The following is a 24852-nucleotide window of genomic DNA, read 5'->3' as shown; positions in this document are numbered from 1 at the left end:
ATTCCTTAATTTCTTTATCTTTGCATCAGTAGTACATTTTACTAATTACTATGGCTTTATAATAAGTCTTAATATCCAGGAATGTAAATTCTCTAACTTTGTTCTTCACAATTATATTGGCTATTTTTTGCCCATTTCTATAAATCTTTGAATTTGTTTATCTATTTTTGCAATCTGTGGAACTAGCTCCTCCTTTTTAGTCCTTGAACGTATTTCTTATTTTTTCCTAAAAACAAGGGCAGGCTCTCCCTCCACTGTTGTAATAAATATTTGCATTATTAAGAGTGCTTGGTTTTTTTTCCAATTTTTTTTTTTTTTTTTTTTTTTTTGACACAGAGTCTCGCTCTGTCGCCCAGGCTGGAGTGCAGTGGCACGATCTTGGCTCACTGCAACCTCTGCCTCCTGGGTTCAAGCGATCCTCCTGCCTCAGCCTCCCGAGTAGCTGGGACTACAGGCACCTGCCACCATGCCCGGCTAATTTTTGTATTTTTAGTAGAGATGGGGTTTAACCGTGTTAGTCAGGATGGTCTTGATCTCCTGACCTCGTGATCCACCCATCTCGGCCTCTCAAAGTGCTGGGATTATAGGCATGAGCCACCACGCCCAGCCTTTTTTCCAATTTTAAAGGGACTGTACCTAAAGTTCCTTGAATAAATCTAATATTTGCCACAAAATTTTGGCATTTAATCTTTAGCATGTTTGATAGTTCTCGTCTCTTCCTAATTATCTAAATATTCTACTATACTTAATTTTTGAAATTTATAAAACATTTTCTATGTATCATTTAAGAATCATGTAATTCTTCTCCTTTTGTCTATTAGGGTAGAGATTTACATTGTTAGAGTTTCTGATGTTATTCATCCTCATGGTTTCCAGATAGATCCTAATTGATTATACAGGAAGTATATTTTTAACACAGTATTAGGTTCCATTATTCACTATTCTATTTGGGATTTTGGCATATATATGCAGAGGAGCTACAGCCTATTGTTTCTCTTTTTTATTGTTTTTACCTGCCTTTGAAGTCAAGATAACACTGACCTCCTAAGATCATTTAGGCAGCTTTTACATTTCCTCTATTCTCTGGAACAATTTGTGTAATACAAGAATTAACTGTTCCTTCAAAGTTTGCAAGATCTACGGGTATTATACAATTCTTCTATAATTTATGTAACTAGGACACATTTGAGAATAAACGGGGTATTAATAATAATTATTCCAAGACAAAAGAACATGAACTATTTTAAGCAAAGCAAAGTAGAACTCAGTGTTAATACTTCATAAGTCTGAGACTTAGTGGGAGGGAGAGGCCTGTCAATACCATTTCAGTGTCTTTATGCTTGGTTGATCTTCTCAGGTTTGTACTTCCAGTGCTAGTCTTGATGGATTGTATTTCCTTGAAGTATTTTTCAAATGTATTATGTATATTTCCTCATAATAGAGTTTTATTATTCTTAATCTCTGTTGTATCTATAGTTATTTCCAGTTTTTTAACTGTTTTTAATTATTTCCATTTTTTTCTTGATAAGATTATCAAAAATCTGTTTATTTTATTTATCTTTAGCAATTAAGATTCCAGTTCTGTTATTTATATTCCAGGGTATGCGTTGTTATTATAGTCCATTGGATTAAATTCAGTGAAATGCCTGAACTTATTATGTCATTTCTCTTGGTTTCTCTAGATATCCTCTTGCTCTTTTTCTAGCGTCTAAAATTTAATGCTTAGCTCATTTTTAAACTAATATTATTACAAAAGGGGTATATTTTATTGTATGTTAAAATACAGATAAGCAAAAAATGAAACAATAAAAACACTATATCACTATTACCTAGAGATTGCCACAGTTAACATCTTATTGTATATTACTAGATCTTTTTCTATGCATAGATTTTATTAAAATGAAATCTCGCTACACATTGTTTCATAATCTGCTTTGCTTCATTTATAATCTTCATTTTTCAATTTTAATGCATTTTGTTCATATTTAACACCCAGGCTACATTCAAATTTCCCCAATTGTGCCAGAAATATTCCGTGAAGCTGGTATGCTTAAATGACTGAATTTTTTAATATCCTTTTGATCTCTTTCAATCTAGCACAGTTCCCATTTTGTCACTGATTTGTTGAAAACATTGAGCCAGTTGTTTTTACACTGATCCACCTTCTGATTTTCTAGTTTCCTTTTGCTTGTTCACCAATATATCATGTACGTAACAAGTTAGTTCTAATGGCTTTATTGACATACGCTAATAATCTTGGCAAAACTGTATCAGAGCTGAAGCTGTGTTCTTTATACTGCATCACATCAGAAGTCATTTAATATCTGGATGTCCCTTGCTATTCAGATTCACAAGTGAATTAAAGTGATGATTGTCTGATCTTTTTATTGGACAGTGCTGATTTTTCGCTTTCATATTCAAATTAGTCTGTATGTTGTTACTTTTGTCAAGTAACAAATATCTGGTTCCATGTCAATCACATCCTTAATGGTTTTAACACAAATTATAGTCCTTGCCTGAGTCAATAAATTCTTTAGGCGTTGCAGAATACAATTCAGTAAAATAGAGCTTTCCCTCATCAACTAGAGCTATTTGATTACTAGAAATACAGCTCTTACTGGAGAGGCAGGATAAATGCTTAACTCTTTCAAATTACTTATCGGTCTTCAAAGTAAGTAGTTTGCTTAGTAGCTGCTTCAAATGGTGACATATGAGTTTTTCTGGTTATCCCATCTCTGAGTATCTTTAGGCAATCATGCCTTTTCATTGATTCATTGGATTCCAGTCCATTTTATTTGTTATTATCTTTGACGCTCAAATTGTTATAACTTTATCACATAGAGATTTCCTCTAGCTGGATTATACATCCCTTTACATGACCCATTCATTTTTTAAAGCTTTGATGATTTCTGTGCAAGAAAATGTCCTGGGCTCACTCTGTAAGTCCACAGCACTAGATCAGGGTTCAGCCATTTTTTTAAATGGCCCTGGTTCCTTTGAGTGAAGATTTGACTTGCAGACCAAAATCTGGGCACTTAGGCTCATTGCTAATACGGTGCTATTGGTTCTAGTCAATTTAAGTTGGAAAAACTAAAATATTTACATTTTAATGCTTGTGAGGTTTCTGGATTCTGTTTAGCCACCTAAATTTAGGTCTCTTTACAATATTCCAAAAGTCATATATATCATATGAATCAATAAGAAAAGCATATAAAATTATCCACAGCAAATGCCTACAATGTAATCAAAAGATAGAGCTTCCATATATACAATTATAATTTGTCAAGTAACAATGGCAAATAAATAAGGCAGAGATTCTTAGGTTATTAATTATGTTGATATGTGATAGACTTCCCATATCACTCAGTCTGTGGTCATATTTTATAAATATTCTTGTCTCTATTTGAGAACAATTTGTATCATTTGGATGCAGTGTTCTATATATGTATATTAGCTCAATCCTACTAACTGGTGATTACCACATCTATATTCAGAGGAATATTTCTAAGTCCCCGACTTTAATTGTGAATTCATCCATTCCTCTTTATTTCTGATGATTTCTATTTACATATAATTCCATGCTGTATTAATAAAGGTATAAAAATATGCTTGGAAAACATGTCTTCCCAGTAAGTTGAACATTTTATCACTATGCAGTTATCCTTTTTATCTCAATAATGCTTTTTTTTCCTGGAAGTCTATTTTGTGTGACATTAATTTAGCTAAACCGCTTTCTTTGGGTTAGTGTATTTCCTATTCGTTTCAACTTTTCTTTATTTTTTTAATCCCAAATACTCATCTCCTAATTTATGTGCAATTTTAATTTTATCTTATTGTTTTTGGTTCAGAAAAATACTATCGTTATTTTATCAGTGAATGATTGCATATTTGCCACATATTTGTAAGTACTGACCTTCTGTCTAAAGCTTCTCTCTTAGAATTTCCTTTGGTGACAGCCTATTATAGAAAATTCTCCTAGATTTTATCTGAAAATATCTACAGTATATCTTCATTCTTAAATTACAATTTCATTAGGTGTAGAAATATATGTGAGAGTTATTCTTTCTCAGCACACTGAAAATATAGTATCATTGTCTTCATGCTTTCATTGTTGATGCTGAAAAAGTTGCTGTCAGTCTAATATTTGCTCCCTTGAAAGTAATAGGACCTTTTTCTCTAGCTGGTTTTAGATCTTCTCCTTGTTTTCGTTATTCTACATTTTCTCTGTGTTCTATCTATATACGCATTTCTCATATGTACCCTGTTTTGATTTATTAGGGTTTTTTTGAGTCTGAAAGATTGGTGTCTTTCATCAGTTCTGTGTAAATTCTCAGTCACGTTAACTTGGACTATTACTTCTGCTCCCATTTTCTCTCCTCTTTCCTTCTAGAATTCCAAATAAACATGTTTAGGGCTTCTCACTATATTTTCTATGTCTCTTAACCTCCCTTTTAATTTTTTTAATCTTTTTGTCTATCTGCACTAAATTCTGAATAATCTCTTAATTCTCTCTTCAACTATGTCGAATGTAATGTTAAATCGAAGTTTTTATTTTTATCTTATTTCAAGTTATTTCTATTTACTTTTCAGATCTGCTTTTTTTGTGTGTGTGTGATGGGGTCTCACTCTGTCACTCAGGCTGGAGTGCAGTGGCATGATCTCAGCTCACTGCAACCTCTACCTCCCTGGCTCAAGCAATCCTCCCACCTCAGCCTCTTCAGTAGCTGAGACTATAGGTGTACACCACCACATCTGGCTAATTTTTTGTATTTTGTTAGAGACAGGGTTTCATCATCTTGCCCCAGGTGGTCACAAACTCCTGAGCTCAGGCAACCCACCCACCTTGACCTTCCAAAGTGCTGGGATTACAGGCGTGAGCCACTGCACTTGGCCAAGATCTGCTTACTTTTTATTTATAATTTCAAGTCTTGATTTTTTTCTTGAAACATATTAAAGATGATTCTTTTCTTTTTTTTTTTTTTTTTTTTTTTTTTTTTTGAGATGGAGTCTTGCTTTGTCTCCCAGGCTGGAGTGCTTTGTCGCCCAGGTTGGCGCAATCTCATCTCACTGCAACCTCTGCCTTCTGGGTTCAAGCGATTCTCCTGCCTCAGCCTCCCAAGTAGATGGGATCACAGGCAAATGCCACCACGCCTGGCTAATTTTTTTTTTTTTTTTTTTTTTTTTAGCAGAGACAGGGTTTCACCATGTTGGCCAGGCTGGTCTTGAACTCCTAATCTCAGGTGATCTGCCCACCTTGGCCTCCCAAAATGTGGGATTACAGAAGTGAGCCAACGTGCCCAGCCATAAAGATAATTACTTTCTATTCTGTGACTGACAACTTCAATATCTGAATTGTTCCAGGTTTGAGTTTACTATTTATTGTTTCTGCTGCTTCTCATTCATGATGCTTTATTTCCTTGAGAGTTTTGTGATTTTTGTCTGTGAACTAATCATTTCCTTTAAACTTTTTTAAAGAGGTCTAGGATTAAGATGAGTTCTTCAGAGAATATTTATGTTTACTTCTGTCAGGCAACTGAGGGCATTACCAGTCTGGGCCTGTATTAATTAGATTCTCAGCTTTAGATTTTTCATATCACCAGAGTGCTATGATTCAGGCTATATACTAAGTGAGGGCCTGCTTGGGATTACAAAATCTCAGAGGAGACTCCCCTGTACAAACACACTCAATCTTCTCATTAACTAAATTAAAAACAGTTCATTTTCCTTGCAATCCACTGAGGAGTGAGGTTTGTTTCCAGCTGACTGTTATTGTAAAGACGCAATTCTTTGAAGTCCCATAATGATGCAGGAGTCTCTTATTAGGTTTCTTACTACTGGTACTCTGTATAGTAACTTCCATCTCTCAGTTCTATAAGGCCATGAAAAACATAACTCAAGTTCATACGGTTCAGGAAATACCCTCAAGGTGAAACTGTTTCGGTGTTTTCCTAAAAGGACTCCCTTCTCAATTCAATTTCTTGGTTCCATATTATTTAATTTTTCAAGCTTATGAAATCATTTAATATGAAAAATAATCCATTTTAGAGATGTTTTCAGCAGAAAAGTACTCACTCTGCCATGGAGTTCAAAGCAAATGCTTAAGCCCAATGTTAAGCTTTGTTGCTCAGCATGGCTACTAGAGAAAGAGGATTCTTTCTGCTCATTCTTGAAATTTGGTTGCTATTTGACCAGTATCCTCTCTTTTGCTTTTTCCAAACAAGTCTAAATATGTCTGAACCTCAAGGTTATGTGCAACTTGAGTTTTTTTCAAACTCAGGTTTCCTTATCCCCTTATAGATTAGACAGTGTCACTTTATAATCTCCTTCAAGTAAGTACTTTACTGCCCATAAGATTATCTTATGCCCCACCAGAGAACTCTTCTCTGAACTAAAGAAGTAATAAAATATTTTCCCAGTGTTGGACTTACCTTTTAATTTGTGTATGGTACATTTTGCCATAGAGAAGTAATTAAATTTAAGTAGTTAATTCTTCATAGCTGTTTTCTGGTTTTGTGCTTAGAAATTTCCAGCAAAGTCTCTCTAAATAGTAAGTAATAAAGCCAACATTCACATCCCAAACCCTCAACTATATCCATTGTACCACACCATCTCTCCACATAGTGAAACTTACCTGGAGAAGGCTGACTCCTTTCTAGATAATGCCAGTTGCGGCTGTGATATCCATTGCTCTATAGGTTTTTGTGGGGTTTTTTTGTGTGTGTGTTTTTTCTTTTCTAATATGCCAGAGGTGCATACCATTATCCTTGGTCCATACAAAATCTTTAGCATATTTATAGCCCTCTTTTATGTTTATTTTAATGTTTTTATTCATTTATTTATTTTAAAAATAATGAGTCCTTCACAAATACAAGAGCTAGAATAGCATCAATAACTTATATTTAAATACTTCTCTATTCCTCTAAAATCCCACACATCCTGCCTTTCCTTATCCACTCCCCAAGAATTTAACATATTTATCTGTATTTCAAAGTAGCATAATGGTAATTTTTATTTGAAGTTTAATTTTGAGGAGAGTGGGAAAAAATAGTTTTATTTTTAAAAGAGGTATCAAAGTCTTCTCTGGTATGCATAGTCTTCTAAGATTTGTCTTTTACAATCCATAATATATTATTATTATTAAAATTCAACTATGTTGTGTGTAGCTGAATTTTACTTCTTTTCCCTGATGTGTAGCTCGTTCTTTGAATATACCACAATTTATTTATCTATTTGCCTGTCAAAGAACATTTACGTTCCCTACAGTTTGTAGCTTACCTTTTTACTTTCTTTTCGGTATCTTTTGATGGACAGAAATTCTTATATTTTTACATACTCAAATTTATCAATGTTTTCAATATAATTTTCAATACAGTGCTCACATGAAGACTCAGGTTATATACACATAAAATTTCAAGTGCAACCATTTTCATAAAAGAAATGGAGTAAGTGAATTCCTCCACAGCTGTCACCATAAGTTCTCAGCATTTTAGTCTATCGAAATTCCTCCACAGTGATGCTCTCCCTTGACAATACATTTATTTATTAGCACTCATTTCATGCTTATCCTTCTATGAAGGGCGAGGCATAATAAATTCTTCAGTACCTAAATAAACTAAAAATAATTCCAATAGATAAAAAATGCTCAAAGTCGTCCCTTGTTTATAAGTATTTGAATAAACTAAAAATTATTTCTTCTATTTTCTTTGGATCAGGATGGCAGCAAAAAAAGGAAATTTTTTTTCTTCTCTGAAGTTTTGGAAAGAAGGAATGCCTTCGTGTCAGGCTAGTATATGGCCTCCCACAGAAACCCAAAACAGTAGCTACATCTGCTGGCCTCCTGGTAGATCCCAGAAAAGTACCAAAAACTTTTACAGTCCTTGCTGCATTTGAATCACAGTGCCCCTGTATGTCCCATCCCACATCCAAACAGACAGGGGACTCCTCCCTGCTGCCTGGCATGCCTTCTCAGCAGGCCTCACATAAATAGGGAGAAGTAAGTGCTGCAGGGAGCCCTCCTCAGGATGAAACTCAAACCTAATCTAATTTGCCCCAATCGGAAGGGATTGCCCTCTCCCAATTGCCCTGAATAGGAAGACCACTACGAAATACTCAAAGCTCTCTCAGAATCCACCACAGCAATGGGCAAAATGTTGACACAGAGAGAGTTGCAGGAAGGTAGTCTCTTTGTCTCTCACTCTTTCCATCCAGACAGAGACACACGGCTGCATCACTCAAAGCAAATGTCAGTACCTTTTTTAAGTTCCTTATTACCACAGTTTTTTGGGTAATACTTTGTATCACCATCATACTTTGTATCGCCAATATCAATTTATTTTCACTTCTAATATTTCCTCATTGCTCAGTCTGATAGAAGAAATCTTTTGAATTTCACCATTGTGTGTGATCCACTGAATGCCTTTGTGAAGGTCACTTTCCTTTCTGAGGCTCAGTTTCCCCATCTTCATCTTCTTCACAAAACAATCTACGGGGCAGTGTTGGTGGGATATTTTTTAAAAAGAAAAGAAAAACACTGGCAGTGATTAGTTCCCATATGTAGAGAGAGTTGAGGAGCAGCGTAAGAAAAAAAAGAGTCTGGACGAGGGAGACGAGAAGCGCAGAAAGATGATTGTGTTGCCTTTGAAATAGTGGAGGGATATGAGAAACTACTCTCAGGGTATTCTTGTAGAAATGCTCAGCTTCAAGAGGTGCCTTCTCCGAACATACCAGCCCTTTTTCTTCCTCTACCCAACTTCCAAATTCTAACATTTGAACCATTCAGTGCCTATGAAGTTCTCACACAAGGAATTTGGGAAATTATGGAGAAAGGCCTCTGGATATTTTCATTCGGAGGAGGGAACAGAATAAATTTTAACAGACCCACATCTACCTGATTACGTGGCTCCACTTAAGCCTAACACAGACTCAAGTTCCACACAACTACAGACCAATCCCAAGTTCTGATCACTCACACTTTTGTTCAGATTGAGCCTAAACTCTGTTTCAATCTTAACTCCAAACTCCAACCCTACTCTACCCAAGGTCTATCCATGTTTAACCCCAAGCCAACCACAACCTAACTTTACTACCACTAGCCCTAGTTCAGCCCATCACCCTGCCTAATCCCTATATCCAGATTCATTTGGCCTAAAATTTCACCCCCTCTCCAGACCACCTCATACCAATCCTAATTCCCCCAATACAACTCCTTACCTAGTATTTATCCTGAACCATCTTCCAAATATCTCCCTAACTGCAAGCTCCTCTTCCCACTGTCCAACAAAATTCATCCCTGGTGTCCAACATAGTCTCTCAGAGATCCCTACCCCTCCTCAACTGGGACTCAATCTCTTGCCCCTAACCCTTCATCTAATTGCATATTGTATGAGTCACAGTTTTATCAGTTATCTTAACAGAGATTATTTAACATTTAAGTGTAATATTAGTGTTCATATTAATAAATTTAATATTAACTTTAATATAAAGATTTGTTACGTAGGCATTTAAGAATTGAAAAAATAAAAAGAGGACACTCAGCTATCACAGAGGTAGCAACTGCAGGAATCAGCTACCAATTCCAAGGCGGGAATAACAAGAAAAAAGGTTGGAACCATTAAAAATAAATTAGAAGCTTGGAGGAAGAGACCTGTCAAGCTGAAATTTCAGATCTCTGAGGAAGGAGCTCTGCTCAGCTAGAACTAGTATCTCTATGAGGCATCATGAGGCTGGCTCTCTCTGTTGGAAAATTGCAAATTAGATTCAACTGTGCTAGAGGAATGCCCTCCCAGTGTTGGGGTGAAGAAGCAAGAATGAGTGATGCTGTTGTCAACAGGAAATAAATAGGAAGCCCTTAGGAAGTAAATAGGAAAGAGTTCTTCCCCCTCCAACTTTGAAATGTGCTTCTGGCACCGCCTGTTGGCAGAGCTTAAGGAAACATTCTGCAAAGGAGAACCCCTGTTTGTAGAGTGCTAGCCTCACCATTGCAAAGTAGAGCATAGATGATTGGATTTGAAGCTGACAGACAACAGGCAATAGCATATTAAGTGACAAACATATCAGCGCCAGCCTTGACTGACACATGTTCAAGTCTTCCACCCTTCCACCACTGCAAAAGCAGCAACCTCTTAAATCCACCTTCGCAGAAAGCCACAAAGAGATACTAACATGAAATGGACATGGGGATAACTTCATCAAGCTGCCTGAAACCAGGCTTCAGTTGCTGGCCACCCTACACAAGACCAAAATCCTAAAAAAAGACCAGAACTCCAGCACACTTGAGAGAGTCCTATATTATTTGAATTCCATGAAGCAGGTTGACAAAGATCAGGATATGAAACTCTGTGGCTGCAGGGTCCCTGGAGAAGTAGGTGACTGATTTATGAAGGATGCAAAATAATTTTTGCAGCAAGTTTGAATTCTGACTGTATTAGCTTCTTAAGTGTGGTGAGGTTTTGGTCAGTAAAATATAGAGAGAGGCAACTTATCTGAAGTCAACATAACAGAGATACAACATTTAATATATATTCCATCTAGACATTAGAATGGGAAAGTGAGATACTGGCCAGCATCCATAACAAAAGTGGGCTTTCTCTCCTGGTAAGAGAAAATCATTTGTCCTTTCAGAAAATGAGTAACAAAATAGCTAAAGCCCTCACCTATTAATAATTACTTTAAAGTAAATGAATTAAACTTCCCAATCAAAAAGGGAGAGTACATGAATGGGTTAAAAAAAAAAAGTCAACGATACACTGTCTACAAGAGACTTACTTTAGATTTGTGGGCACACACAGACTGAAAGTGAAGGGATGGAAAAAAAAATATTCCGTGTAAAAGGTAACCAAAAGAAAGCAAGGGTGCAAGGGTGGCTATACTTATATCAGACAAAATAGACTTAAAGTCAAAACTATTTCAAGGGACAAAGAAAGTCATTATAATGATAAAAGGGTTAATTCAACAAAATGATATAACACTTATAAACCTACCCAACACCAGAGCACATAATTATATAAACCAAATGTAGACAGATCTGAAGGGAGAAACTGGCAACAATACAGTAATAGTGGAGACTTCAATACCCTACTTTCAAAAATGGATGGAATATAAAGACAGAAAAATCAATAAAGAGCTGACTTGAACAATATTATAGACCAAATGGACCTAAGAGACATAGAACTTTCTATTCAATAGCAGAGGACTACACATTCTTCTCAAGTACACCTGAAACATTCTCCAGAATAAATCACATGCTAGGTCACAAAACAAGTCTTCAGAAATTTAAGAAGATTGAAATCATATCAACCATCTCTTAAAAAAAAATAGGTATAGAAGGAACTCAACACAATAAAGCCCATACTGAATCTCAACAATGAAAAGACCTCGACACTGAAAGGCTCTCAACACTGAAAAAGCCCTTGGCAGAAAGCCACAAAGAGATGCTAACATGAAATGAACATGAGGATAACTTCATCAAGCTGCCTGAAACCAGGCTTCAGTTGCTGGTCACCCTACACAAGACCAGAATCCTAAAAAAAGACCAGAGCTCCAGCACACTTGAGAGAGTCCTGTATTATTCATAATCAATGAATTGAAAAACTAACATAATCAATGAGAATAAACTGGAAGTTTTTTCTCTAAGATCTGGCACAAGGCTAGGAGGTCCACTCTTGCCATTTCTACCCAATACAGTATTAGAAGTCCCAGTCAGAGCAATTAGACAAGACAAAGAAATAAAAGGCATCCAAATTTAAAAGGAAGAAGTAAAATTATCTGTTTCCAGATGACATGATCATATATATAGTAAACCATAAAGACTCAACAAAAAAAACCCTGTTAGAACTAAGAAACTAATTCAGTAAAATTGCAGGATAAAAATCAACATACAAAAATCAGTGGCATTTCTATGCACAAACAATCTGAAAAGGCAATTAAGACAACAGTTATATTTACAATGGCAACAAAAAGAATAAAATACTTAAGAATAAGCCTAATCAAAGAGGAGAAAGGCTTGTACAGTGAAAATTATAAAACATTGCTGAAGGAAATTAAAGAAGGTACAGGTAAATGAAAAGACCTCATGTTCATGGATGGGAAGAATTAATATTGTTAAAATGTCCATACTACCCAAAGTGATCTAGAGATTCAATGCAATCCTTATCAAAATTCCAATGCCTTTTTTCACAGAAACAAACAAACAAAAAACACTAAAATTCATGTGGAACAAATCCATCACACTTTCTGTTTTCAAAATATATTATAAATCTACAGGAAATGAAACAGCATGGTACTCACATAAAAACAGACAGACCAATGGAACAGAATAGAGATTCTAGAAACAGTTCTACACATTCGGTCACCTAGTCTTCAACAAGGATACCAAAAACATACCCTTGGGTAATGGGTATTTTCTTCAACATATAGTGTTGTCACCCTCATAGAGGCAGAGCGTACAATGGTGGTTGCCAGGGTGGGGAAGGGGAAAATGGGGAGATATTTGTCACAGAGTACCAAGTTTCAGTTATGCAAAGTGAGTAAATTCTGAAGATAATATGCGGTATAGTGATTACAGTTAGTATTATATATGTGATATTTGCTAGTAGACGGTAAGTATTCTCACCACAAAAAAAAAAAGGAAAAAAATAGCAACTACGTGAGGTAATGGATATGTTAATTAGCTTGATTGTGGTGATCAATTCACAATGTATACTTATATCAAAACATAATTATACAACATAAACATATAAATTTTTATTTGTCAATTATACCTCAACAAAGCTAAAAAAAAAAAAAGAATTTTATTATCATCCTTTCCAAAAAAACCATTAGTCCTTTTGTGTAAGACACAAATAATAATGAAAAGGGTTTTTTAAGAAACCCTTTAAAATAATAAATTGTCCTTCCCTCCTGTAGTGTAAGAGCTATGGAGCACTTACGCATTCAGCCTTGTGCTAAGCACCGTAGGAACAAAGAAGAAAATAAAGAGATGAGAATAAAAATTGAGGGTAGCAGGAAGAAAGGGAAGATGACAAAAGCAACTACTTTGTTTCAGGCTCTGTCCTAAACCCAACGTGGGCAGCAAGTACAGATATAGATACAAAAATGGAAGTTCCAGGAGAGGTGTTAACCTTCCCAAGCTCATGCAGCTCCTGAGAACAAGGATGGGAATGCAGATTTATCTGAAGTCTTGAACAAAGTACATTTTCTTCACAGAGTCAGGGTAGGATGGAGGACAGTAGAAGAAATATTTATAAAATAATAATGTATCAATATTTTCTTAATATTCATTATTAATTTAAATGTGTCCAATGTTGGTTTAGATAAGAAACCTCTGGGGTCATCATACTTGTTTGTTCTGTTTTTATGGGAGGAGTCGGAAGATCCAGTGATTACCATCTGGTTTTTTATCTTTGAGAAAAGAGAAAATATGGCAAACATAATAAATAGGACAACCAAGTGGAATTACAGACCTCAGGGAGGTTAAGGTTAACTTCATAGGGAAGAGCAACAAACTTTGAAGTCTGGATATTTTACAAAACTTCTTTGTTAGCATGAATCTTCAAAAGAATAGTTTTATCAACCTGAACATTACCTACTTTCCTCACAAACTGCGTGAGAGCAGGGAACATTTTCTCCTTGTTGAAATTTACTTCACCAACAGTGAGTAGGATTTATAGTTTCAAGGACAGGTCCTGGAATCTCAATGATCACTAAGAGGGGGAGGGAGATGCAAGTTCAAAACTTACAATATAGAAAAAGATGAAAGAGAGTTTTTAATAAACAAAATATGAGCATGTCATGTTTTACATTGACGGTGCCCCTCTCTGTTGCCACTCAGTGGCACTTTACTTAGACTTGAATTTGTAGAAGATGCTTTAGCTCCTTTTTTTCAGATTTCTTTTTCCAGTATGCATTACTCCTTAATATACATGTAAGAACTTTTAATTTTCATTAGTAAAGGTTGCAAATTATGCAGCATTCTATAAGTATCACTGCTAAATTTGAATGGTTTCTTCCAGCACCAATACAATACTGTATATTTTAAAGGCAAGAAAACAGAAGTGAACAGTGTTAAATTTTTTTTTCTTTTTTGAGACAGAGTTTCGCTCTTGTTGCCCAGGCTGGAGTGCAATGGTGCAATCTCGGCTGACTGCAACCTCTGCCTCCCAGGTTCAAGTGATTCTTCTGCCTCAGCCTCCCGAGTAGCTGGGATTGCAGGCTTGCGCCACCAGGCCTGGCTAATTTTTATATTTTTAGTAGAGACAGGGTTTCAACATGTTGGCCAGGCTGGTCTCGAACTCCTGACCTCAGGTGATCCGCCCACCTCAGCCACCCAAAGTGCTGAGATTACAGGCGTGAGCCACCACGCCCAGCTGATGTCTCCAAATACTCAGAATCCTTCTATATATACTTTCCATTTTCCAAACCTCTTCCATCAGGGCCCATTCACATTCGTGTTTTCATCCTTCACATTCCCTTTTCTACATTCAAGTCTTTCTGAAAACTTCTTTGCCTCTTAATCAGATGATAACTCTCACTGCCAATTTCTCATTTATATGCAAATTTGTACAAGAGATTGGTTCAATCAATTAATGTCAAGTCTTTGTTCTCCTGAAGGACACCCAATTTGGATAAGGATTTGTAAATTGGGGCTTCAAAGCCACCATCATCTGCAAGACTCAGTCCAGCCAATAAATTATAACTTAATAAATCATTGCATGCATTCAAAAAAGAAAATAATAGAGCTTAATCTTTGAAAATCCATATCTGTCCTTAGTCTTCTTTCACTCTCATGGACAGCACAAGTCTTGGCCACTCTAGCTACCCACGATTTTTTCAGAGTATCCACTAGATTTAAGCAGTCAACAACAAGATGTTTCCAGAAAGGTCACACAAACTATACATCTCAAAATATATGCTGTGTTGTACCACCCAGGTACCCATAAGGACTGAAGCTTCATTTCCCCAGCGGCCAGGAGTGCTGGTTGCTGACAATTCACAGATGAGTCTCTGTCTCCGGGAATTTCCCTCTACTGAAAGAAGCTGCCATATCCAAGATCTCCACCTTTCCCCAGGAAGAGCCCTATAGCCAATATCTGGTCAAAGAGGTTCAACGTCCCCCAGCTCCAGCTGAGGCCTACTGCTGCAAATGCATTCTTTTTTTTTTTTTTTTTTTTTTTTATGACAGAGTCTCGCTCTGTTGCCAGGCTGGAGTGCAGTGGCATGATCTCGGCTCACTGCAACCTCCAACTCCCTGGTTCAAGCTATTCTCCTGCCTCAGCCTCCCAAGTAGCTGGGATTACAGGCACGCACCATCACGCCCAGTTAATTTTTGTATTTTTAGTAGAGATGGGGTTTTACCATATTGGCCAGGATGGTCTTGATCTCCAGACCTCGTGATCTGCCCGCCTCAGCCTCCCAAAGTGCTGCGATTACAGGTGTGAGCCACCGCGCCTGGCCAACTGCATTCTAATTTAACTTCTCCCTCTGCCCAATCCTGCTTCTTCATTTCCTTACAGATGTTGTATAAACCTCCTACATGAAAATCTCTCCCAATCTGCTTTCAGAGAACCTGACCCAAGACACAACTCCTGCAAGAATGTTTCAGTCATTCAGAAGGTCAGAAGAAGGTTTTAGGCCGGGTGTGCTGACTTACACCTGTAATCCTAGCACTTTATTAGAGAGAGATGGGAGGATTGCTTAAGTCCAGAAGTTTGAGACTGGCCTGGGCAATCTGGCAAGACTCCATCTTTACAAAAAAATTAAAAATTAGCCAGGCATAGTGGTACACACCTGTAGTCCCAGGTACTTGGGAGACTAAGATGGGAGGATTGCTCGAGTGCAGGAGTCCATGGTTGCAGTAAGCTATGATTGTGCCAGTCCAGCTTGGGCAATGAAATGAGACCCTCTAAGGAAAGAAAGAAGAAGGAGAAGGAGAAGGAAGAAGGAAGAAGAAGAAGGAGCGAGAGAGGGAGGGCAGGGGGAGGGGGAGAAGGAGAGACGAAGGAGAGGAAGGAGGAGAAGAAGAAGAAGGAGGAGGAGAAGAAGGAGAAGAATAAGGAGAGGAAGAAAGAAGAAGGAGAGAAGAAGGAGAAGAAGGAGAGAAGAAGGAGAGAAGGAGAGAAGAAGGAGAAGAAGGAGAGAAGAAGGAGAAGGAGAAGAAAGAGAGAAGAAGGAGAGAAGGAGAAGAAGGGGAGAAGGAGGAGGAGGACAAGGAGGAGGAGGAGGAGAAGGAGGACGAAAAGGAGGAGGAGGGGGAGGAGAAGAACGAGGGGGAGAAGAAGAAGAAGGAGAAGAAGAAGGAGAAGGAGAAGAAAAAGAAGCAGCTTCGAACTTTTCAGAGAAATGTGCTCAAGGCCCAAAGACAATGGAAAAGAACAAGATGATCAAGAATGGCAAAAATGGAGCAGAAAGAGGAAGGAATAGCCAGGGAACTGAGGAGATGTAAAAGAAGTCCTCTGAAAAGGGGCTGTGGTATACATTCCTGAGATGCCTAACTTTTCTGGGTGTTTGACCAAATTCATTTGGCTGAACTACATGGTAGAATCTTGTTGGTTGGCAATGGATTCACCAATGCTCAGCCTACAGAATATGGCAGGGGAACTCACAACCTTCATGTACAGCTGCCATCAGTTCCACAGGATAATCAGGGGAATTCAGAGCACCCTTCTTAAAGTTGTAAGTTTCACCAGGAACAATATGGCATTATATTCTGCAAGTATGACATTTTTAGTGCAATCCAGGGTATGATGAGGATTAATATAATGCCGTTGTTGACAACCTCACAAGCCAGGAACAATGGCAACTATATAAAAGGCAGGTACCTCTGTATTTTCCTACCATAGTGATGAAACAGAGAAGCACCAATCCTGCAAGGTTGAACCACTATCAATCTATTCAAATGTTATGCATATTGTCCCAACAGAAGGTCCTGGGAATTTCTCCCTTGGTGCCATGTGGTATGTGAGCAAGCATTTTTAAACATTTAGGTCTTCTGCATATAAATAAGATAGTTGAATAGATTTATTGTTGTTGTGTCTTTGGGATCTCATACTCAAAAGCACAGCAAAAATACCTAGACACAATCTTATCTTTTCAGTTTTAATATTTTAAAGTGAACACTCTTTACCTTACAATTGAGGTTCAATGGCCAATCTGTAAAGTTCTGTAGAAAACTATAGCAACTATCAAGCCACATGATTTTGCTTAGTGTCAGCACTATTGACTTATTCTTTGAAGGAAAGGAAAAAATTTACATTTTTTCTCAAACATCCCATGTTGTGAAGTATGTCCCATATAAGGACTTATTTCCTGATGGGAAAATGAACACGTTATTGGCAGAAATAGGTTGTGTATTTATGGGAAGAAGATGAAGAAGAAGAATCTAATTTTTAGGAACAAATCAGTGAAGTCCAAAGCAAGATCAACCAGAAAGTTGAATGCTCTGTCACTGGAAATTTTGAGTAATTGTTTCAATTGTAGCAGTGTAGAAGTTATTTGAAAACTCTGGTATTTTAAGGGTGAGATCAACGGCACAGTGAGTCTTCAGCTGTTCAGGTAATTTTAAGACATTGTTAAGAAATGGGTCATTTGTCCCTGTGCCTAAAAAAAGAACACAAATTAAGAACAAGATGTTGTTAAATAGGTGAGGGACATATTTCCTTACAGTGGGGGGCAGATACCTCAGGGCTGGACACCATGTTTGAAGTTGGATCTTGGTGGGGCCCTTTCCAGAGAGGTTTGAGCAAATCTCCACTGACTGAACTTGACATGAAACCCATTGCCAAGCTTATTCAATGACATGCTCTTCTGGATCAATTAGACGGCTTCTTGTGAAGAAGCATTGGCACACTTCCTGAGTGCCTTGCAATAATCTAGCTCAAGATTACCTAACACAATTCTTCTTCTCCCATGATTGGTCCCTGAAGAGGTAGCAGAGCTTTAACCATTAATATTTCACAGTGAAGGCTGTGAAGGCATTGTTTCGTACAGTGTGGCCCAAATACCGTCAAGAGGCAAGGTATTATACAAGTCCTTCTGCAGACAGTCATTGCATACATATTTACACGTGGGCATGGTTCTGCCCTTCCTAACAATGTGCACAGAATCATTGAAATATGTTTATCTAGACCACATTTGACACATATAAAAATCTATCTAAATAGTTACAATAGGCCTCCAAATGGAAGTATGAGCTGCTTTCTTTACCTGAACACCATAAAATAAAATCTCTTTTACAATATTGTTGAGTAATTCTGAAAGACTCTAAAGCATACTAATCGAGGCTAATTATTACTAAAATGCTGTCTTTCTTTCTGTATGTGTGTCGTGCCAGAGATTACATGAGCAAAGTAAGAGAGCAAATATTTGGTGCAAAAGAGCAGCTACTTGTGAAGGCCAAAGCTAGTCTGCATGCAAGAGATGCCTGTCACTCTCTGAAGGTCTAAATTTGAGTCTTGATATTGGACAAGGGGAATATCTGTGAGCACTACCAGTTGAACACAGGAGCATAGGTACATGAGATCAAGAGAAGGTCACCATCTAGCCTGGGTGAATAACTGAAGTTTTGGTACCTTATAATCAACACTGTAGAGGTTAAAAGAAGGATCATTAGAAATTTTAGCTACTCCAGAGGCAAGGGAATCGTTATTCTTTTTATAATTGTCTACATTATAAAATGCACTTAAGGTTAAGTGCATAATGAGAGTCAAAGCTCTTTTGAGATATGAAAAAACACAATTTCTCAAGGGGAAAATGTTGACTACCTGTACAAAGTATACAGAAAGCAAAGAAGTATTTGCCACTTCATATTGAGAACATAGTACATATCTTAAGTTTAACTTTCTTTTCTCTGATCTATCAATCTTTTCACCTCTATTTAGCTCAAATTTATTGTTTTCATTAGCTTCAATAGATCTTGATATGTACATGTATATATATACAATATATTTTTAAACAGACTAATGACATTTTTAATTTATATTTTTGTTAAAATGTAAAACTAGGATTTATATTTCGTTTAAATATGAGACTAAATGTTAGACTAAATTAGACTCAATATAAACGTTATACCACCCACTGAATGGATTTGTAGTTTGACAGTTCCTTTTAAGTTCCTTCTTAAAAGGAAAAGATGACAGTTCCATCTTTTTTCTTTTTTAAAATCATTCTGCCCCAGTCTTCACTTATCATCACATGCACTTTATTCCACCAAACATCATTTCTCAAAATCAATCTACTTAAATAATCAATAAGCCTGTTTAGAGCTTTCCCAGTCTTACAATTTGTCATCACACACAATGTGTGTGATGTCATGTGTGACTACACATCCCAAGGCCTTTCTCACTTTTTCTGGTTAACACAGAATGTCCCATAAAGAAAGAATAAAAGGTCAGGTGCAGTGGGTCATGCCTGTAACTCCAGCACTTTGGGAGGCCGAGGTGGGTGGATCACTTGAGACCAGGAGCTCGAGACCAGCCTGGCCAACATGGTAAAACCCCATCTCTACTGAAAATACAAAAATTGGACGAGCATAGTGACGTGCGCCTGTAGTCCCAGCTACTCAGGTGGCTGAGGCATGAGCATCGCTTGAACCACGGAGGCAGAGGCTGCAGTGAGCTGAGATCGCACCACCGCACTCCAGCCTGGGCGACAGGGCGAGACTCTGTCTCAAAAAAAACAGAAACAAAAAACAATAAAAGTTGTATATTTCTTTAAATGAAAGATCGGTAACTTCAATGGCTATTATATTAACCACTTAGTGAAGGTACAACAAAAACTACACATCCTTACGTTAATTAACTGAAATTATAATAAATTAGTTAAACTACTACTTTTGTCACATAATGTTTGCAAGTATACTCAAGAAATCAAAATGGCTTCCCATTGCTTGACATTTGCTTTCCAAATACTTCACATATCAACCCTATATCCCTACAAAGAGAAATAATTCAACATACTTTCCTTACCTAAAAATACTACAGGAGGCTAAAAGGCATTTAGAATTTTTTAGACCTTGAAAAAGAGTGTTACACTTCCAACATGTATTTAACTTATAAATCAGTTTCTATCCTGTGGCATAGCTTCAGTCTAAGTACATCATAGTTGTATTAACTGCGTATTGCTTCATCTTGTCAAGTCAGACAGATTCTGTTGCATCAAGGCTCTTATTCAAGATGTCTTCTTCGTTTGAATTAGGTAGAAGTTCTCCAAAACTACATGGTATTGTTGTCAATCTTTGTTCCACTGGAGGAAACTTAATTAGTTGTGAAAGAGACTTTTCTTTCACCAAGGGACATGTGTAAAGGTGGTTTTGCATATCCAATGTGCACATCATGAGTGTCCAAATAGTTAAGCATACCATCTGTTTGCACATTTTGGGGAGTAGGGCTCAATTCTGGTTTGTGTCTTTCAAGTGTTTCAAGACTAGACAGGTAAGATTCTTCCCTTTTCTTGGAAAGAGATTTCTTCAGAGCCTCATATCTACTGCAAACAGCCTATAGATTGAAGTCTGATTCTGGAGTAGTTTGTCCATCTACCATAATATCTCCTAGAAAAATGCCACTGTCCACAGGACTATTTGGCTCCAGTTTAAACTGGACTCTAAACTACTGGAACTTTTAACACTTAGGGGACCACCTTCCTCCGGAAAAGTTTCAGGCCAAATGTAAATATTCCAAAATCAATATCCTTACAACTCTTAGAACTAATTCCACTTGATATCTGAAAAGAGTTCCATAATCTAGTTTTATTCGTGGAAGGTTTGTTACAAGAAGCCTGTGAGTGGTCCAATATTTTCATATACTCCTCTTTACTGCTACCCAACTCATCTATTCCATTGCTGACAGCAGGGGAGAATGTCTTTTTGGCTAGTTTCTAAAAGCTTGGTTGGTAAAGCTGTACATTCCAAATCTTGCTTGCAAATTATTATTATTATTTTTTTTTTTTGAGACGGAGTCTTGCTCTGTCGCCCAGGCTGGAGTGCAGTGGCGCAATCTCGGCTCACTGCAAGCTCTGCCTCCTGGGTTCATGCCATTCTCCTGCCTCAACAGGTGCCCACCACCATGCCCGGCTAATTTTTTGTATTTTTAGTAGAGACAGGGTTCAACCGTGTTAGCCAGGATGGTCTCTATCTCCTGACCTCGTGATCCACCCGCCTCGGCCTCCCAGAGTGCTGGGATTACAGGCGTGAGCCATCGCGCCAGGCGCAAATTATTTTCTTACTCAACAAATCAGACTGATTTTGTGTTGGTGGTTCACCTATATGATTGATCACCACATATTCCTGAGGCACACACTTGCAATCTCATTTCAGTCAAATGAGACTGGCCCAAATCTCATACAGTGGTTTAAGAGAAAACCTACTATGCTAAATTCTCTTTGATTATGCAAATCAGGTAATGATCCCAGCAATACTTCTCTGTGCTCAGTATCCGTTTGAATTGGTTCTGTAGTTCTGTTTTCTTCCATTTCAATAGTTTTTCTCCATGAGCTCCTAATTTCCACTGTCAAGTTTTCTGGGTATGGGAAATCTGGTTCCTTGTTAAGAAGAGGTTAGAACCTAGAGAGTCAATTAGTTCCCCTAAATTTACTTATTTTATTTCACAGAGCTGTGGTGAACCAAATAAAACTGCTCCAGCAACCTCTTCTAGCAGATAATCTTGCTTTTTTTTCGAACTGGCCACTTTCTTTTAGCTGGCAGAGACCCTCCAAATGCACTATTCTCTGTTCGTTGCAACATCTGATAATGGAGAATCTTCCACTTCAAAATCTGGTATCTTCTTAGAAATTGTTTTATTTTTCTCTTTGGGAGTTCTCATCTTCCTGTCCTTTTCAAGTGGTGTAGCATTGTTTCTATCTGATGATGAAGCTGACTGCAACAAGAAAGGCAGGGCTGTTGGCTAGATCATGTACAGCTCCCAAGGTATCATTGTCGCCTCTCCAACCATTTTCTTGGTTATGTTGCTCAGGTGTATCTAAGGCCAAAATCTGATACAGTGGTTTCTAAGAGAAACCAGACAATGATAAATTCTCTTTGATTAAGCAACACAGGTAATGATTCTGGCAATACCAGTGAAGCAGGATACTGAAAAAGAATACTCTTTGCATGCATTTCTGAGGCAAGACCAAATGAAAGGGGAGACATAGGTGGTAAAAGATCCACAACTGGAGTTCAACCTTTAATTAGAGTGAAGGAAGACAGACCAAGAAATTCTTTCCACTTCCTATGCCATTCCCCTTGCTTTTCAACCATAGAATGTCTTATAGTTGTGAGATCTTTTTATTCTATAGCTTATATGCTTCAGATCTGATTATATTTCCCTCTGAAATTTAGTTCCTTTTTCCAGGTAGTGAAGGTCTATTGTCAATCGTGCTTGGTCAGCCTGACTTTCCTATTTCATTACTTTCAAGGCTTCATTAAATAACAGAATAACTGTTAAGAGCTTCCATTTTCCAGACTCAAACATTTCCTATGTGCAACTGACACATTTGTCTCTCAATTTTGTCAAGAGTCAACTAATAGCATTAGTTCCATCTAGAGCATATCAGTTAGACTAAGGACTGAACTAACAACTTCTCTTTTTCCAGAAACATGAGTGTTTCATTCACTGACGTTCACAAAGGCCAAACCTTTCGAGTTTTTTCTTCTATAATACTTTTGTCATCATAGAGTTCCATTTTTTTTATTTGGTTTTGCAGTTCTATACATCCAGATCTCAAATTTCAGACATACTTAACTAATAATTGTACATTTTCCTGAGATTTTGGGGTAATACAATCTGCTCTTTGCAAAATTTGTAAACATTTGTTACATGCTAAATGGCATCTGGCATTGCACTTATGCAAACTTTGTGATTTCACATTAAATGTCTGCAAAACAAAGAATTTTTAGAATTGGTTTTAATATATTTTATTACAACAAATCTTGCAAGATGTTACATCAGATGAATAAACAGAACCACTAGGAGAAATAAATAGTGAACAACAATTTGAGGAAAGCTTCCACATTCAGCAGAAATCCTTGTTAGCCATTCACAGCAATATTTCCTGAATATTGTATCACTTTTTTGGTCAAATGGAGGCCAACAAAATTTAAAAACTTCTTTGGTGAGAGACTGGTCCAGCATTTGAAACAAAAAATAAGAAACTATATGAAAGCCATCACAGTTCGGCTTATCAAACATGTTCACTCCACGATGCTTATTCAACACTCTCTGCAGGCCATGGTCAAAGCCGGGCCTGGCTCAAAGCTGAGCGCCTGTCGATACATTCAGAGATGCTTGTTCTAGAAAGAGGTGATCCAGGCCAAGGTCATCCTCATGATAGGCACGGTGACTACAAAGAAAAAAAGCACAAGCCCTAGCGACTCTTAGGGTCCTCAGGATCCCTTCCTATGGGCAGCCTGAGGTCTCGGAGGTCCCTTCTTTGCCACTGCCTGCATCTCTCTCGCTGGAGCCATTTCACCTCAAAGGGCTGTACAATCTCCAGAAAATGGAGCCTGTCATGGGAATGTGGCCACAGCTGCCTACTCGAAGCCTACAATATGTTCTTAACTAAACAGTGATTAAAGGACAACGTAATTTAAGCTAAAAAGTTCTAATGTTTAAAACATAAGTATCTTGTCAAGCACATTTTTGGACAATGTATATAATCCTTTGGTATAACTACCTTCATTTGGGTAATTTGAAGAACAAATTAATTTATATCCATGAGAATAGATTTTTTTTTAAATGAAGATAATGTGGTAACAATAGACTTCACTTCTGCATCTCTCCAAATTTTATTTAAAAGTGTCAAGATAAATAAAGATTTACAAGTGCCATAATATTAAATTGTTCTAAAGCTCCTAAATGATGGATTTTAGAAAACATAAGTTAATTTTAAAGGATAATGAAATCACAGTTTATAACAACAATTTTACAGGGAAACAAGAACATTATAAAACTAGGCCCAGCTGGTTTAAATGATGAATAAACTCTACATAAATAGAATACTGTCTGAAGTTTATAAGAACCAAATTTATATACACTATATGTTTAAATTATGGCTCAATTTAATTGAAGATCTATGTTTTTATTTATATATTTAAATATTATTATAATTAATTAAAACATCCAATTTACAAATTAAGTGTAAGGCATTTAGGTATTTAACTGTATTGTAAAATAATAAATAAATTAAAAGTCTTAAATGAACTAAAAATCTCATGTTTGTATTTTTATTTCCCACTGAGGCAAATTCAGAGAGAACGAATATAGACTTCTTTTAACCCAAACTTTATCAAAATATAAAAATGTTTCCCCTGCGTGGGAGTATTAATGGGAACCGGATATAACTATAAAATCTCTCCCTCAACTAAATAATATTAAAAGCTTTGTGGAAGGGTTTTATAACCCTTTTTATGATTACTCATTAAGCCTAAAGTTAATTTGCATATCTTTTATTCCTCATATTGTACGTGGAAAGAACATTAAAGTCATTTAACTAAAATTAGATTTTGCCTTTTCTCATCCAAAAACATTTTTAAGTGAAAGTATTTATATCAGAAAACAAGAACACCATTAAAATTATTTTTAAGATCTTTGTGATTTTGACAGGGTTCTTTATACATTTTTTATTTATATATTTTATGTTATTCCTAAGAGTATAATATTCCTTTTGACCAAAAGGTTTTAAACAATTCAGTACTTCAGTTTCTTCATTTGCAAATAATCTTTTCAAGTACAAACATATTATAAGATTCAGTCCTCCAAAGATGTATTTCTTTAATTTTCTTAATGTATTTGCACACCTTACAAGGTTTAATTGATGGCTCAACTCCTCAAGCACTTGCCACTTTCTCCCAGGCTGGAGAGTTTTTTT

The 24852-nt window shown here is 36.8% G+C and overlaps 1 protein-coding gene and 1 pseudogene across 1 annotated transcript in view; both read right to left on the bottom strand.

Moving 5' to 3' along the window:
- The window catches only part of DEFB116 (defensin beta 116), a 30803-nt gene extending 12737 nt beyond the window's left edge, over positions 1-18066 (bottom strand). Inside the window, 2 exon segments of the mRNA XM_055265711.2 lie at positions 17442-17592; positions 17997-18066. Coding sequence (XP_055121686.2) covers positions 17442-17592; positions 17997-18066 — 221 coding nt within the window.
- A 2062-nt stretch (positions 18067-20128) lies between these two features.
- On the bottom strand, positions 20129-23305 carry LOC129474419 (HAUS augmin-like complex subunit 6; annotated as a pseudogene).
- Positions 23306-24852: the final 1547 nt, after the last annotated feature.

Source organism: Symphalangus syndactylus, chromosome 24, assembly GCF_028878055.3.
Source record: "Symphalangus syndactylus isolate Jambi chromosome 24, NHGRI_mSymSyn1-v2.1_pri, whole genome shotgun sequence".
In the NCBI taxonomy this organism is placed as follows: domain Eukaryota; kingdom Metazoa; phylum Chordata; class Mammalia; order Primates; family Hylobatidae; genus Symphalangus; species Symphalangus syndactylus.
The sequence above is the reverse complement of the archived record's forward strand: the minus strand, read 5'-3'. Positions and strand labels throughout refer to the sequence as shown.